The following is a 13444-nucleotide window of genomic DNA, read 5'->3' as shown; positions in this document are numbered from 1 at the left end:
AGGCTGAAGCAGCGTCAACGTTAGGAATTGTAATCGCAGGCGCAGCGGGCGCCACCCAAACAGCTGACAGCGGCGCACTCGGGACTCACCGTGTTGATGCAGGGCAGCTCCTTGTTGAGAAGCCAGGGCAGGGACAGCTTGCCCTCGCCGCGGTAACAGGACTTGATCCTCTCCCTCATGACTAGGTTGACCTGGCGCAGGGTGAAGAGACACAGCACGGTCTCGCGGGGCGGGTTGGCCCGGTTCTTCTGGCCCTGGGAGAAGACCACAAAGAGGACGTCCTCGTCTTCGGACAGGCCGAGGGCCTGGGCCAGCATGCGGCCCGGCCGGTGCTTGTAAGCGGCCTGCACCAGCCGGTACTCCACCCCGTCCTTGGTGCAGCCCAGGGGGAACTCCACGTACGAGTAGAACTCAGTGTCGTTGGAGCACATGCGCACGATCTTGGAGGTGAAGAACTTCTCGCCGGTGGCGTCCATCTGGGTGAGCTGGGTGTCCAGCTGCAGGGTGAGGAAGTAGATGTAGGTGCGGCTGGAGAAGCCGTAGACGTAGTAGATGTCGAAAGCCGGGTAGAGGGAGAGCGTGTCGGAGGGGATCTTGATCTGCGAGGACACAAACTCGTCCTGGTACACCAGGCTGAACATGTTGACGCTGTCCTCGTCCGCCACCAGCTTGCGGCTGGACAGGGTGGGGAAATACTCGGACTTGCCGTCTATGGCCGCTCCGATGAACAGCCGGCTGCCCCCTTTCCTCTTCTTCTTCGCCTCCCCGCCCGCACCGTCGTCCTCTCCCACCACCACCCCTGCCATCCCGTCCGCCTCCCGGGCCCCAGAGAGGTAGTGCTCCTTCCGATGGTGAGGCTCGCCCAGCTTGAAGAGGTCCTCCAGCCGAAGGAACTGGCAGACGCCCTGCCAGATGCTGCCACAGGCCACCAGCCGGTTGCCGGCGTAGTCCACCAGCAGCAGCTTGTTGACGTTGTCGGAGGGCTCCAGCTTGTGGGCACAGGCCCGGACGCTGGGGGGCGGGTAGCACTTGGAGTTGTCCTCCACGGGGCCGGTGATGTGTGAGCGCAGCTCGGTCAGGTTGGCAGAGAGCTTGTAGACGCGGTTGACTGCGCCCACGAAGACGTCGCCGGACTTGCGGTGCACTGTCAGGTGCGTCAGGCTGGTGTCCGTCACCCGGTAGGCGCCCGTCTCAGAGGGCAGATCCGTTGGGGCCGTGGGGAATCCTTTGTTGGGCATGGCTTGTAGGAGAGTGAACGCCAGCACCAGCCATTGAGGTGTCATGATTGAGGAGTTTTTTTTTGGGGGGGGGGGGTGAAAACAGAGCTCCTCCTAAGAGCTTACGGTAACCTTTCCTTCCTTATGAGTTTCAGAGGCTCATTTCTGAAAAGACAGAAGGTGACATGAATTAGTCAGGTCATGAGCTTTACAGGTGGCATACAAGTCTTTTTAACAGCGTTGACATCAATGCATTTCATATGCAGTGGCTAAAAAAAAAAAAAACACACATGCATCATGTTCAGTGCTCCGGCTTGTGAACCCTGCCGTATTATCTCCACCTGTCTGGAGTCCATTTGGAGGGGGAGGTTTTAATGACCCATTCAGCCATGATCAGACAGCAGCAGGGAGTGTGTCTGTGTGTGTGCATGTGTGTCTCTGTGTTAGGGGGCATATTGATCGACTGGCCACTAACGGTGCCAAGGCTTGTCACTGCTACCCCTCCCCTCCCCCCACCCGCTCAATGGATTGCTACTAAAACCCTTACGGCCGCTGCTAACGCGGATCCCGTTTGCGTTTGTTAATGAGGAGGAAGAGGGGAGGCCACGGGCAGCCGGGGTGAACGGGCGGATGGAGAGAGAGAGAGGCCGCGGGAGCCGTTTCCCCAGCGCCGCTGTATATAAATTTGCAGCTTGGGATATTTAACATAAGTGCTCGGCGGATCAAACACACTGCTCTTCTGCTCAATCACGTATCCCGCCCCCCCTCCGCGCGGAGCTGCTGGAATGAAAGAGGCCCTTATGGCACTCGAGCAGCCTCTCCGGGGCTGGGTGCTGCTGGGATACGCAGGCAGGAAGAAAGGGGCTTCACACATCCGACGCTGCCTCCCGCCTCTCGCGTTTCACCCAGAGACAAGCGCCTGTTTTTATATCTTGCTTAATGCATTCCGTCGTTTGAAGAAGGGGGAGTTTGTGTCGCGCGGATGTTTTGGTTGTTTTCGTTAAAACTTGATCTGTGGGTATATGCCATTATGAATCCCCCCCCCCATCATAAGAAGCAGGGCCCTATTGGTGAAGTATTGACACAAGGAAACACTTCTGATATGAAATCCACATGTGACTTGTCACTCAAAACTGTGACAGTGAGAATGCAACTACTGCAAGTTTGTTCAGATTCCATACACTGGTCTGGTCTTTAAAATACAGATCGTGACCTGTTTGGGATTACTGGATTTAATGGAGTTCAATTCCGGTTATTTAAATTATTTTTATAGATGATGATACATTTAAGTGGCCTTCGTTCTAATGTAAAAATCAACCTGTGAGCGGAACTGAAGATCGGTAATTAGAACGACCTTAAAACCCTGCTTTTTAAAGACTAGTTCAATTTTGCAAGAACCACAGAATATGCTGATCAATACGCACTCTTCGCAAGACTACATTCTGCGCGTGTATTGATTATGACCTTGGACAATCCATTAGCCAACTATTAGCCTAGCCTGTTTTGCATTTATGACGCAAACTTAAGGGTAAATACACTGTGAAAAGGCAGCAGCGGTGGTCCCCCCCCCCGTTATAAAGTGAACATGAAATGGCTTTAATGAAAAGTGTAACTAAAGAACAGAATTAACTGAAATCGCAGCTTGTTGGAGTACATGCAGTGTTCGATCGCTTGCTTAAGAGAGAAACCCTATCTTAACATAATGCATTTTGGCTGATCCGTTACCCCTCTAATGCAATTACTGCCATCCGTTTATTTCCACTCTTTGGCTCAAGTTCAGAGAAAGAAAAATATGATGAGGTAATGAATTGGTTTGGTCCTCTATACTTCTTAGTCCATCATAATATTGACTCATTTGTAACAATGCTAACTGGATTAAAGATCTGCATCTAGGTATGGACAGAGGCAGGATGCAGGCCGAAGGGGAAATACACGCGTTTAAAATTGGCCTTTCACCTTTTACAGTCAAAAAAATAGGTGTACAGCTAAATTTAAGCACCTCGGGAAGCTTCCCCTCTTAACTAACGTGTGCGATGCTTGCGTTTAGTCTCACAGAGCGAGACGGTCTTTACAATGGAACCACAAAGCCCATGTGTACGAAGAGCGTGTAAAGTCAGTCAGCGGAAAACCACTCACTGAAACGGGTTTTATTTTAGAGCTGACATCACTGCCACAGAGCAGCGGTCTAGGAGTGCACTCCAGATCGGTCCCCTGGTGGGCGGCGTAGTCCGTCATGTCATGATACAGCGGTCATGAACAAATATGGATGGGGGGGGGGAGGCTGACTGCATTCAAGCAGAGACACACAATGAGCCTTTATGGTGTGTGTGGTAGAGGATGTGTGTTTAGCACAGGTTACACACACACGCTAGCGGTAGGCCCTGTGTTATCTCTGGCTCCTCTCAGCTACACCTCTGGTACAGAGCTATGGTCTCACTTACATGCTAAAACAGCAGCACTCGTATTACAATGCCTCGTTATCACGCTTGAAAATTGCAATATGTCACTCAGCATCTTTAATCAGCACTCTCCAGCACATGTGGAAATGCCAGCAATTGCCTGCCATGACTGTGAAGACCCATTGCTCTGGCTGGCTTGTGTGAGGTATTATTTGTAGGTGTTGTATTTAACATTCTCACACTGAATGATTACTAATAAGTACGTATTATGAAGTAGATAAGATCCATGAATACACTTCCTGTGTTCAGACATGTGCATGGATTACTATGCACTGTGAAATTTAATGACTCCCTACAATTGACATATCAAGTGTACTGCTTATAACACAGTCACCAATTATGCCAACACATAGTTTCAAAAGTCATGGTGGAAAAACACAAGACTGAAACAGCACTGGCTCTAATTTAATGTGTTATTAAACCGCCTTTAAACATGCTCTGTAGCTATGCCCCAAACTACCGCGGTACCAGTTAATTGTTACAGCATCCAATTATACTGCAAATGATGCTGTTCGAAATTTGGAAGGAATGTGAGGGTCATTCTGAAACCCTGCCATGAATGGGCAGCCTCGGCCCCTTACAGTCATCTGTAAGACACCCCCGCAAGCGGGGCCTACCTAAGCATGAACTCGACACCAGACAGAACCAGCATGAGACACTCGCTGGATCCCTTTTTTTTTTTTTCTTATATTCCGCGTGAAACGCAAATTCATTGCCCATTTTAATACAATGCCACATTGTGATACGTTTCCTGGACTTGTGGAAGACGCTATTGAGCTTCTAGTCACAATGATTTCATTACCATGCTGTAGAAAAGGAGGGGATGGGGGGGGGGGGGGGTGCGCTGGGTGCCAGCAAAAGCTGAATGCCTAAGCAGAACGCTCTGACCCGCAGTTATGGATGACGCTCCGGCTGAACCCGGGAGCGAGATTTCTCCCGATGATGGACTTCTCAAATGATGTCCATAAATAACGGCCGCAGACGTGCGGTGGAAACGAGACTCCCCTCGCTCGGTGCTTTGAATAATTACAGGTTCCGTCGGTGAAAAGTATTTTCACATTCCTTCCGGTCTTTGTACATTTATTTCTATACCCACCCACAAATACCTGATATTGTGTGTCCGCTGGACACCTTTATCATAATCAGACAATAACACACATTTAGATTAGGCGCTAAGAGAGCTGGTACACGGTGCAGTGTGACCGTATACATAATGGCACTATATTATGATAACAACACATTAAATTACAGCAAACACTATATTTCAGTCCTATGTTTCTCTACCGTGGCCTTCGAAAACAATGCGTTTGCATAATTGGTGACTGTGTTATAAGTGGTACACTTGATATATCAATTGTAGGGAGTCATTAAGTTCCACATTGAGCTGTAATCCATGCACAGGTCTGAACACGGGATATATATTTATGAATCCACCTTTCAGTACCCTCACTGTTAAGTACCTGTTATATAACACAAATTTATTGGCAATCAGTCAGTGCAGCAATATTTAATAAAGCATCTTTGTATATCACCTCATTATGCCAGGAGGAGCAATGGGTTCCCACAATTATGGCACATAAATCTTTATTGAACAAAGTGTTTGAATAAACATTTTTTTCTGTTAAACTGTCGCCTCAAAAACATCATATATATAGATAAGCCAATATGAACTCACTGCAGATCCTTACAGACCCCTTCAGAATTACACACAGACATACCATCAAAGCTAGCACTGAAGCTTGAGAGAAGATACTGTATGTAGAGTATTTTCTGGGAACACTGTCATGTAACACAGCGTCATTATTTTTGACGAATGACCCCCGGTGACCTTTCAGGCTGGGGAGAACTGTAAATATACCAGCCGAGCATGCCCAGTTCAGACACGCCGTGTCGTGACCTTTGGGCCTCCGTTCCATTTTTACCCGACCCCAACATTTGCAACCGCTGGGGGGACGTGTTCCGCTCGGAGCGCCTCTCCTCACCGCGGGCTCGGCCTGGGTTCCCTGCAAACACCACCTCCCATTAGCTCATTAGCCGTGATGCCAAGCGAACGGAGTTAAATTAGACCGGGGAGGCCGGCGAGCGCACCTGCGGCCGCGCAGGACCTGGCTGTGAGAAGCTGGCGCTCTGGCAGGGGCTGCCGGCGAAGACACGGGGGGTCGGGGTAAAGCCACCCCGTCTCCCCCCCCTCCCCCCGGGCGTCAGCGCCGCAGAGCGGGTCAAGGAGCCGAGGGGCTCCTCGTGGCGTTCCCCGCTATTAGAATTTCACCTCATCAAAAGCCTCGCACCCACTGCCCTCTCCGCGGCACTCCTCTAATGAGGGTCAACAGCACTTTATTAGAAACAAAGAACTGCTCTCCACGCTAAATCAAGATGCAGTTTTCCACAACCGCACTTGACCAAGTATGCATAACACTGTCTTCTGTTTTTCGTGATAACCCTTCCCTCTCCGGCTCCACTGCACCCCCCAGCCTACAGGCTCTGATCTCTTTCTGTTTTGTCTTTTCTTTCCAAATAAATGACAACCACCACTTTTTTTTATGGAGAAATCCTTTTCTCAGTTTCAATGGAAAATGATCGCGTGCTGTAGGAAACATGCGTAAAACAGATATGCAGTACTACATGTGTGCTCCAATTCCTAAAAGCAAAGTCTCTCTGTAGTCCTTTTCCCCAGCACAATTACACACACATATTGCCTTTAAAAGGCACATTTCTTAAGCATTGCAAGCGTACTCTAAAAGCACCTTGACTGATTCTTGCACAGAGAGTCTCCTTTGTTTATGTCTGCCAAGATTAAAAAAAAAAAAACTGGATTTAAACTAGGTCCGGACCACTTATGGTAATTAATTTAAATATCCCATGGTGCTATTAGAAAAGAACGGGGTGGTTACCTGGCTAAAATCCAGTTAATGCTTTCTTACTACAGCTTCAGCATCTGAAACACTGATGTGCTGTGGAGAGCCCACAGCTCTGTAGGACAGCAATGACCACTGCTAAAATGAGCCCTGGGGATGTCAAGTCGTCAGCTGACAGGCTCTCTGTAATGAAGAGTTCCTTCCCTCGCAAAAGGGGGAACTTTGGTCACCTGATTGTTTCCTCTTTGTGCCGTTTTAGTCTTGTTTCGTATCCTGTAAGATTCAGGGGTCAGGGGTCAGACGTCCTCTGTTTACAACCCTCCTTTCCACCCTGACCAACATTCCTGACCCTTGATGGTTAACTTCTCTGGTAATGCATCAAATATCACAGTGGTGACACTCCCCCCCCCCAGAACAGCCTAATGCATGTGAAATCGACTGCCCTAGCGCTGGCCAGCTCACACACACTGTCCGTGCTTTGGCCCTTATCATACGAACCAGCATCTGCGGGGTGCGTCCATTAAACCCTTCCTGTCATACCTTTTGTAAGAAAAGAAAAATCCACTAGCCCAGGCCAGGCCAAACAAAAGATCTCATTAGGATAACAGCAAGCCCTTCTATCTGAGAGAGCTACGCGGGTGGCCCACTGAGAAGACCATAAGGAAGCGCAACACCAAATGCTGGTGGAAGGCACTGCTGAGAGATGACCAGTAATCAGACATTGTCACTCTTCTAGCTTGGACTTACTGTACGGTAGTGCTGTCAATCTCAAGGAGTTAACTTGTGTAATTCATTTTAAAAATCAAATAATGAATAATGCCCTAATTTATTTAATCACATTTATGCACAGTTCCCTGTTTTGACCCTCCTAAGCTGCCGTAGTTAATTTCTGTCGGCACGGTTTGATTTTGTTACATGCCTTCCACTGTAAAGGGTTGGGCTTAAAAAAAAAATACATTTAATCACTGTAAACAGTGTCCTCCACACCTCCATCTTCTGGCTATGTGATTGTAAAACCTGGTTTTATTTCTGTAGCAGTTCTCATTGATCTCGCACATAATACCTTCTACCCAACCTTACTGTATCAGTCTCAATATAATTCAGAATAGAAACCTTCAGCCATCATGAAGGAGGAAGACACTAATCAAGCAATAAAGCAAATTTTCTGTTCTGTTACACATTTACATTCTTCTGGGTAATCCACAAAGCTACAAAATTTAATTTCATAGTCCTGTTGTTAGTAAAATAAACTCACTACATTTGCAAAGACAAGATGGGGCGGGTTTTGTTTTATGAATGAATTATGTTCGAAGTAGTGAACTTAACGCTTATTGTTGGAGTAACAGAATACTCGCTAACATCTGAAATGGGTCCAACAAACACTTGCCTAAGCTTAACTATTCATTATTTACATCCTTATCATCAGTACAAAGAGATTCAACCATTAGGTCACGCTAAAGAGCCATGACATTTAGTCCACCACAGATCCTGAGAAGTTGAGTAATTAAAAGGGGATGGCACATCACACAGCCTTGTTTTTGGAAGAAAGTGCATCAGGTTCACCTCAACCAGAGACCAGAACCGGATCCAAAAACAGCTCACATGATACAATCAACAAGTGCCAAAAAACCATCATTTGGGGATCGTGAACTTCCAGTATAAGATGCTATCATGCTGCTTATCAAACCAAAACAAGACATTAACTAATGCTGTCCAGCTCTGCAACAAATCAGAATTCAGCTCAGACTTATAAGTTAAAAGGTTACTGCAAACATATCGAATGGATACATTATATGAATATAAAAATACTGTCTGTACTATAATGGTTGTTACCCAAGCGAAAGTAATCTGTAACACTTCGGGGAAAAGAAATAGTGGGGGCACACTGAGGTCAAACTCCAAACTTGCTTTCTCAAAACATTTTGAGGAAGTGTGTTCAAAAACGGTTCACAGACTGTAAATTATTTGCACAATATGCCTATAGGTCTCCAAGGCAAATATTTTTTGTGGTGTCTAAAAATGAAGATCAATCAAAACAAATGCCATGGATCTTTCTGAAGGCTGTAATATTAAGCTGTGCACACAAGGACACAGAAAAAAACACTAAAATGAATTTAAAAAATACACAAACAATATTTGTCATTGTATTTGCATTAATCTAGTACCCCTTTTCTGTGGAGCAGGGACCCAGCTAGCACAAGCTGGAGCTACGGCTGGCTAACCCCGTTCAGCTAAACTGCCTTTTCCTTTGCATTATCCACGCCCAGAGGTATAGCAGGACACCACACAAAATGGTGCCATCTAACCAGGTGGAGATGATTGCCTGGACTTCACCAGCAGTACAAGGCTCAGGTTATCCCCCAGAACATTACCCCCATGCGGCTCCGATCGGCTGTTTGCGGTCAGGGATGGCAGCATGCCTCTCTCTCCCTCCCTATTTGTCTCCTTGTTTAGCCTGGATGCCAACTGAAAAAACACAGCTACGCAGCTCGCCGACTCTTGCCACATTTAGCTTAGATGGCCAGCACCAGCAACCACAGTAAAACGGATATGGACCAGCATGACAAAAACAAAGACCATGGAAAACCAACCAGAACTTCAAACTAAGCAAACTAACTTGGTCCCAGCTCAGCAGTGGAAAATGGATATGATGCTCCCTGTTATTGTGAAAACTTTAAAAAGTCCGGAGTACATTCTTCCTTCCTAAAACTAGCACTGCTTATCAAAAATGCTGAATATATATTTCAGACACTGTAAAACCAAATCAGTAGGACAGCAGTTTAAACCTTAATGTTCAATTAGAAATTCAAGGTAGGGCTAAGAATGGTCAAATTTGCACAATAATCCCATTTTATTTCAGTAATAAAAACAGGGACATTTCCTTGGCGCAATCTGTAATGCTTCCTTTTGTTTTGATAAACCTGATGGCACTGAAGTAAAATTTCCCATTGTTTCTTGCACTGCCACCTGTTAACATGGTCAGACTTCCATAGATAACCATGATCAAAGACTTCCTAAGTGTTAAGTAAGATATGAGGGCTTGAGGAAGTGAGTGTTCAGATAAACAACACACCCGCCTATCAGTTCATACAGGACTATTTTGTAAATCCTTCAACTGCGTTGCAGGTTTTACGAAAGACCGTTACAGTTAATGTCCTGATTGTTTTTCTACGGATACTGCAAAGATGCATTTCAGCCACACAGCACAAATTCTTTCCCAGGTTTCGAGTTCATAGATATAAAGAAGATCTTTGTCATACACATCACCATTGTTATCATTATATAAAGAAAATTCACTCCTTGTCAGCATTCTACGATTTCAATGTTTCAGACACAGCTGAGGAGCATTGAAAGGTGCCATTCCACTATGATGAATATTTAAAACCACTGCCACTCTTGCCACTCTCAAAATACTAAGTTAGCACACAAACACAGACAAGGCTACGAAAGATCAAACGAAGCAAAAGGCTTTGCTAACATATTTCCTTCAATCTGCAGCACTACTAAAATGTGTATGTGTGTAGTCATACTGACCTTTCTAGTCTCAAATGGTCTGCACTGTTGACTGCCACACCTCAATTTTCAAAAGCTTGCTGTTGTCTTGTTTTCATAAATGCAAAAACACAAGATGATAAGCAATAGCCTAGTAAAGATTTTTAAATGTAATATTAGCTCTCGTCAAATCAGTTAAGCTCCAATCAAAATTAACCGTTTCATTTATTAATTTTACCAAGTCCTTTGCTTTGAACAAAGAATCCTTTGAGAGGGGGCGCACGTGAATGTGTGCGCAACTTATTCCCCGTATCTTTGGTTTGCTATTCTCATATAAATTTTAGTCTGTACTTCAAGCATACTTCAACTTACTGTATTGTGAAATACAACGCCTCGCTGCTGTCAAACCATGCAACTCCCATGCCTACAGCAGGAGTATTTAAAAATCAATTTTATTCTCTCTGCTATAGGAAACGACGTCTTAATAAGTCGGCCTCGCGCGGAAACAGATGGGAAAACATCACAGCGAAATCAAATTGCTTTCGCTGCACTGTTAACGAAACGGGCAAAAGAAGCGTAAATAGGCTGCACAGCGGTTCATTCGATTCGGCTCCTGTAACAGGCATCATCAATCCATAATTCAGATTAAACAGCTGCTCAGTCCATGAACAGAAATCCCGTGGAAAAATTACAGAATTGATGATAGGGAAAAGAAACGTTTCAGTTCGCCGTGCCCAATTGTCGAACAGGCTGCTTACGAGCCTACAACGTGCATTGGTTTTGAAACATGTGTAGCACATATCTCAGGAAACTTGGGAAATAAAATGTCTAGATTTTACCCGATGAATGATTCTTACATTGCAAATAATTCCCATTTTTCAACATGTTTTTGTGGGTGTACATGCTACAAGTTCACCTAACCATTTCAAAGGGGGTACACCAAAACAATTGCATAGATCCCTACTTTCAGAGGCTATGTCAGGCCGATCTGGTGCCGTCTGCTTTGTGTAATTTAAATTAATTTAATATCCTTTCACATAACCTTTGGAAATAAGTTTAGGAAAAAATGAAGCCACCGAACGCAATTTCTGTTGGCTATCGCTGCGTTCGAGCCCAGTTACCTCAACGATATATGTCAGCTAAATCATTCGCTTTGCATTGACCGGTTCCAGACCGAACAAAAACATTAAATAGGTTAGTACGATAGCTAGTAGCTCGAGCACATATGCATATAATACAGATAAATCAATATAACTTTACATAGAACAGATACCGAATCAAACAAACCATGCAGATCTGACATCGCATTCATACTGACCGCCCGGTCCGTGTAGCGCAATGTTTGTGTATGTAAAAACAACCAGACAGCAGCTAGACGGGGGTATCACTTGCTTGTGCAGATGTTTGTGGGGCAGAAAACTAGCAGAGCGGCGTAATGCCCATGTGTCAGCCCTGTGTTAATTGCAAACTCCCATTAACCTATGGCTCTCACAAACAGCCTCTCCGGACCTTGCGCGTCGCTTCGCCTACTGTTGTCTGCTAACGCCAGCGTCTGTCTTTACCTGTAAAAGCGTTTACCGTTTTTGCGTTTGCGTTAGCGTCCGATAGACTTGTCTTTCCGTGAAGTTCTCAGGTTTCTTTTTCATGGACGGGGAAACCCACGAAAAAAAAAATCACTACAACCGAGAAGTCTCGCCTTCGTGAGGTTTGCTTGAAATATAAGCTGCACGTCAATTGAAGCCTATCACTGTTTCTTATGAAGAAAAAAAACCCCAAGAACCATTAAAAACGTTTCCCTTAATGCATGTTACCAATATACCGATGTTTAAAAGGGGTGGATCGTGTGTGGTTTATTTCAAACTTAATGTGTTTACCGTCATGTGACAGCATTTCACAGTAGCTAGGGCACTGTTACAAATGTGTCAGATGTCTAAACATAATGTAGAAACAATGCAGAGGGTGGTGAGGTCTCCGTTGATATATCCAGCTAGCCATTCCAGGATCGCCGTTAAGCGATGCACACAAACCGTGCACAGCTCGCTAGCTAGCCAAGTCAGTCCAGCCTGGTAGCCAATATAATTATTTGGGTCCATCTCTGAATGTATAGTGACTTGAAAAAGGCACGGTTCCGCGTGTTGTTTACTTGAATGCATTTATACTAAAGATACCTGTTTCACTATCAGACCAATACTGTTTTTAACGCCCCCTTTGTTCTTAATAGAGCGCTACGAATTCCCAATTCAACCAGCTTACGCGCAAACCCAGCCAACTAGCTCGCTAGCCAGCTAACAATTTAGCGCGAGCCATACGCTCAAGTGCACCCTTCCCGAGAGCGGTGCACATATTGGCAACGCTACGGTGAGAAAAAGCTAGCTACTGCTGGTAACGGTTACACACTGGCTACTCAGTAGCTAGCTAGCTGGCTACTTATCTGTAACCCCGGGAATCAATTGCTACAACCCAGCATTGTTTTTAGAACACGGTCGAATCAAAGCTCAGAACCCTACCTGTACGTAAGGTGCAACAGTTGCATCCACATCCACGCACGAGTCTGTTTCGGCTGTTTGATTACGGTCACTGTTTCTGTTTTGCGACGACTCTTACAATCCTCGAAAGAAGCCCACAAGGCGCTCACCGCTGCAATTGCATTGTGGTTGCCAAACCCTTAAGAAACAGTCTTGCTTTCTTCAGGAGCGAGACTCGGGGAGTAACTACCCCTTTAAATACGGAAAGTACCACTATTAACGAAGGGGTTTTACACGACACCGAAATGACATCACATCCATGTATTTTAGAGGAATCACAATCCATGTCTAAAAAAGTGTTTTAGAATACATTTAAAATGACAAAACCCCGGAATAAATTCATACAAGTAAACACAGTACATAACATTATGTTGCACGTGTCCGCGAAAACCCCATTTTTTGTAAATGGTATTGTCCCGTCATTAATCAAGTATTTTTCGACCAACCCCAGATGTTGGAGAAAAAGGTTGGATTTCTCAAGGCGGACGGTGATGGCCAGAAAGCAGAGATTTCAATTTTAAAGCCTACAAGGTTGATAATTGTAGTGAGGGTGTTTCTTTTAACCCGACAGCTAACTGATTAACGCGAAATATAGTGTCGGAATTTTTCTCTTTGTCACGCTCGCAGCGCGTTTATCCAACTCCTCATTCTGCGTGCCTGAATATGTAAAGCTAAAAGACATGTAGCAAAAACGTGTGTGCGTGAGCGCGCACTCGCGTGTTAAATCGGTCGGAAGAACGTTTTGAGTGGCAAAATACAAATCTGGCTGCATCTACACCCGTGCTTGTGACTGGACTAAAGCACTGCCTGCTCTGAATCGTATGCAAGCCAGCTCGCTGCCCATTTTTGTTAGACCGCCCGCTCTGTAAAAGGTGTACCCGATGCTTCATAATCGT

At 45.6% G+C, this 13444-nt stretch overlaps 1 protein-coding gene across 1 annotated transcript in view; it reads right to left on the bottom strand.

Annotated features, from left to right (window-relative positions):
- plxna3 (plexin A3) overlaps nt 1–12693 on the bottom strand; it is a 128249-nt gene extending 115556 nt beyond the window's left edge. Inside the window, exons 1-2 of the mRNA XM_036532639.1 lie at nt 12531–12693; nt 90–1382 (exon numbers count right to left, since the gene is read on the bottom strand). Coding sequence (XP_036388532.1) covers nt 90–1283 — 1194 coding nt within the window. The 5' untranslated portion in view covers nt 1284–1382; nt 12531–12693. The remainder of the gene's footprint in view (nt 1–89; nt 1383–12530) is intronic.
- Between the last annotated feature and the right edge of the window lie 751 nt (nt 12694–13444).

The sequence above is a fragment of the Megalops cyprinoides genome, chromosome 7, assembly GCF_013368585.1.
Source record: "Megalops cyprinoides isolate fMegCyp1 chromosome 7, fMegCyp1.pri, whole genome shotgun sequence".
Taxonomy (NCBI): Eukaryota; Metazoa; Chordata; class Actinopteri; order Elopiformes; family Megalopidae; genus Megalops; species Megalops cyprinoides.
Note: the sequence above shows the minus strand (reverse complement) of the source record. Positions and strands in the feature narration are given on the sequence as shown.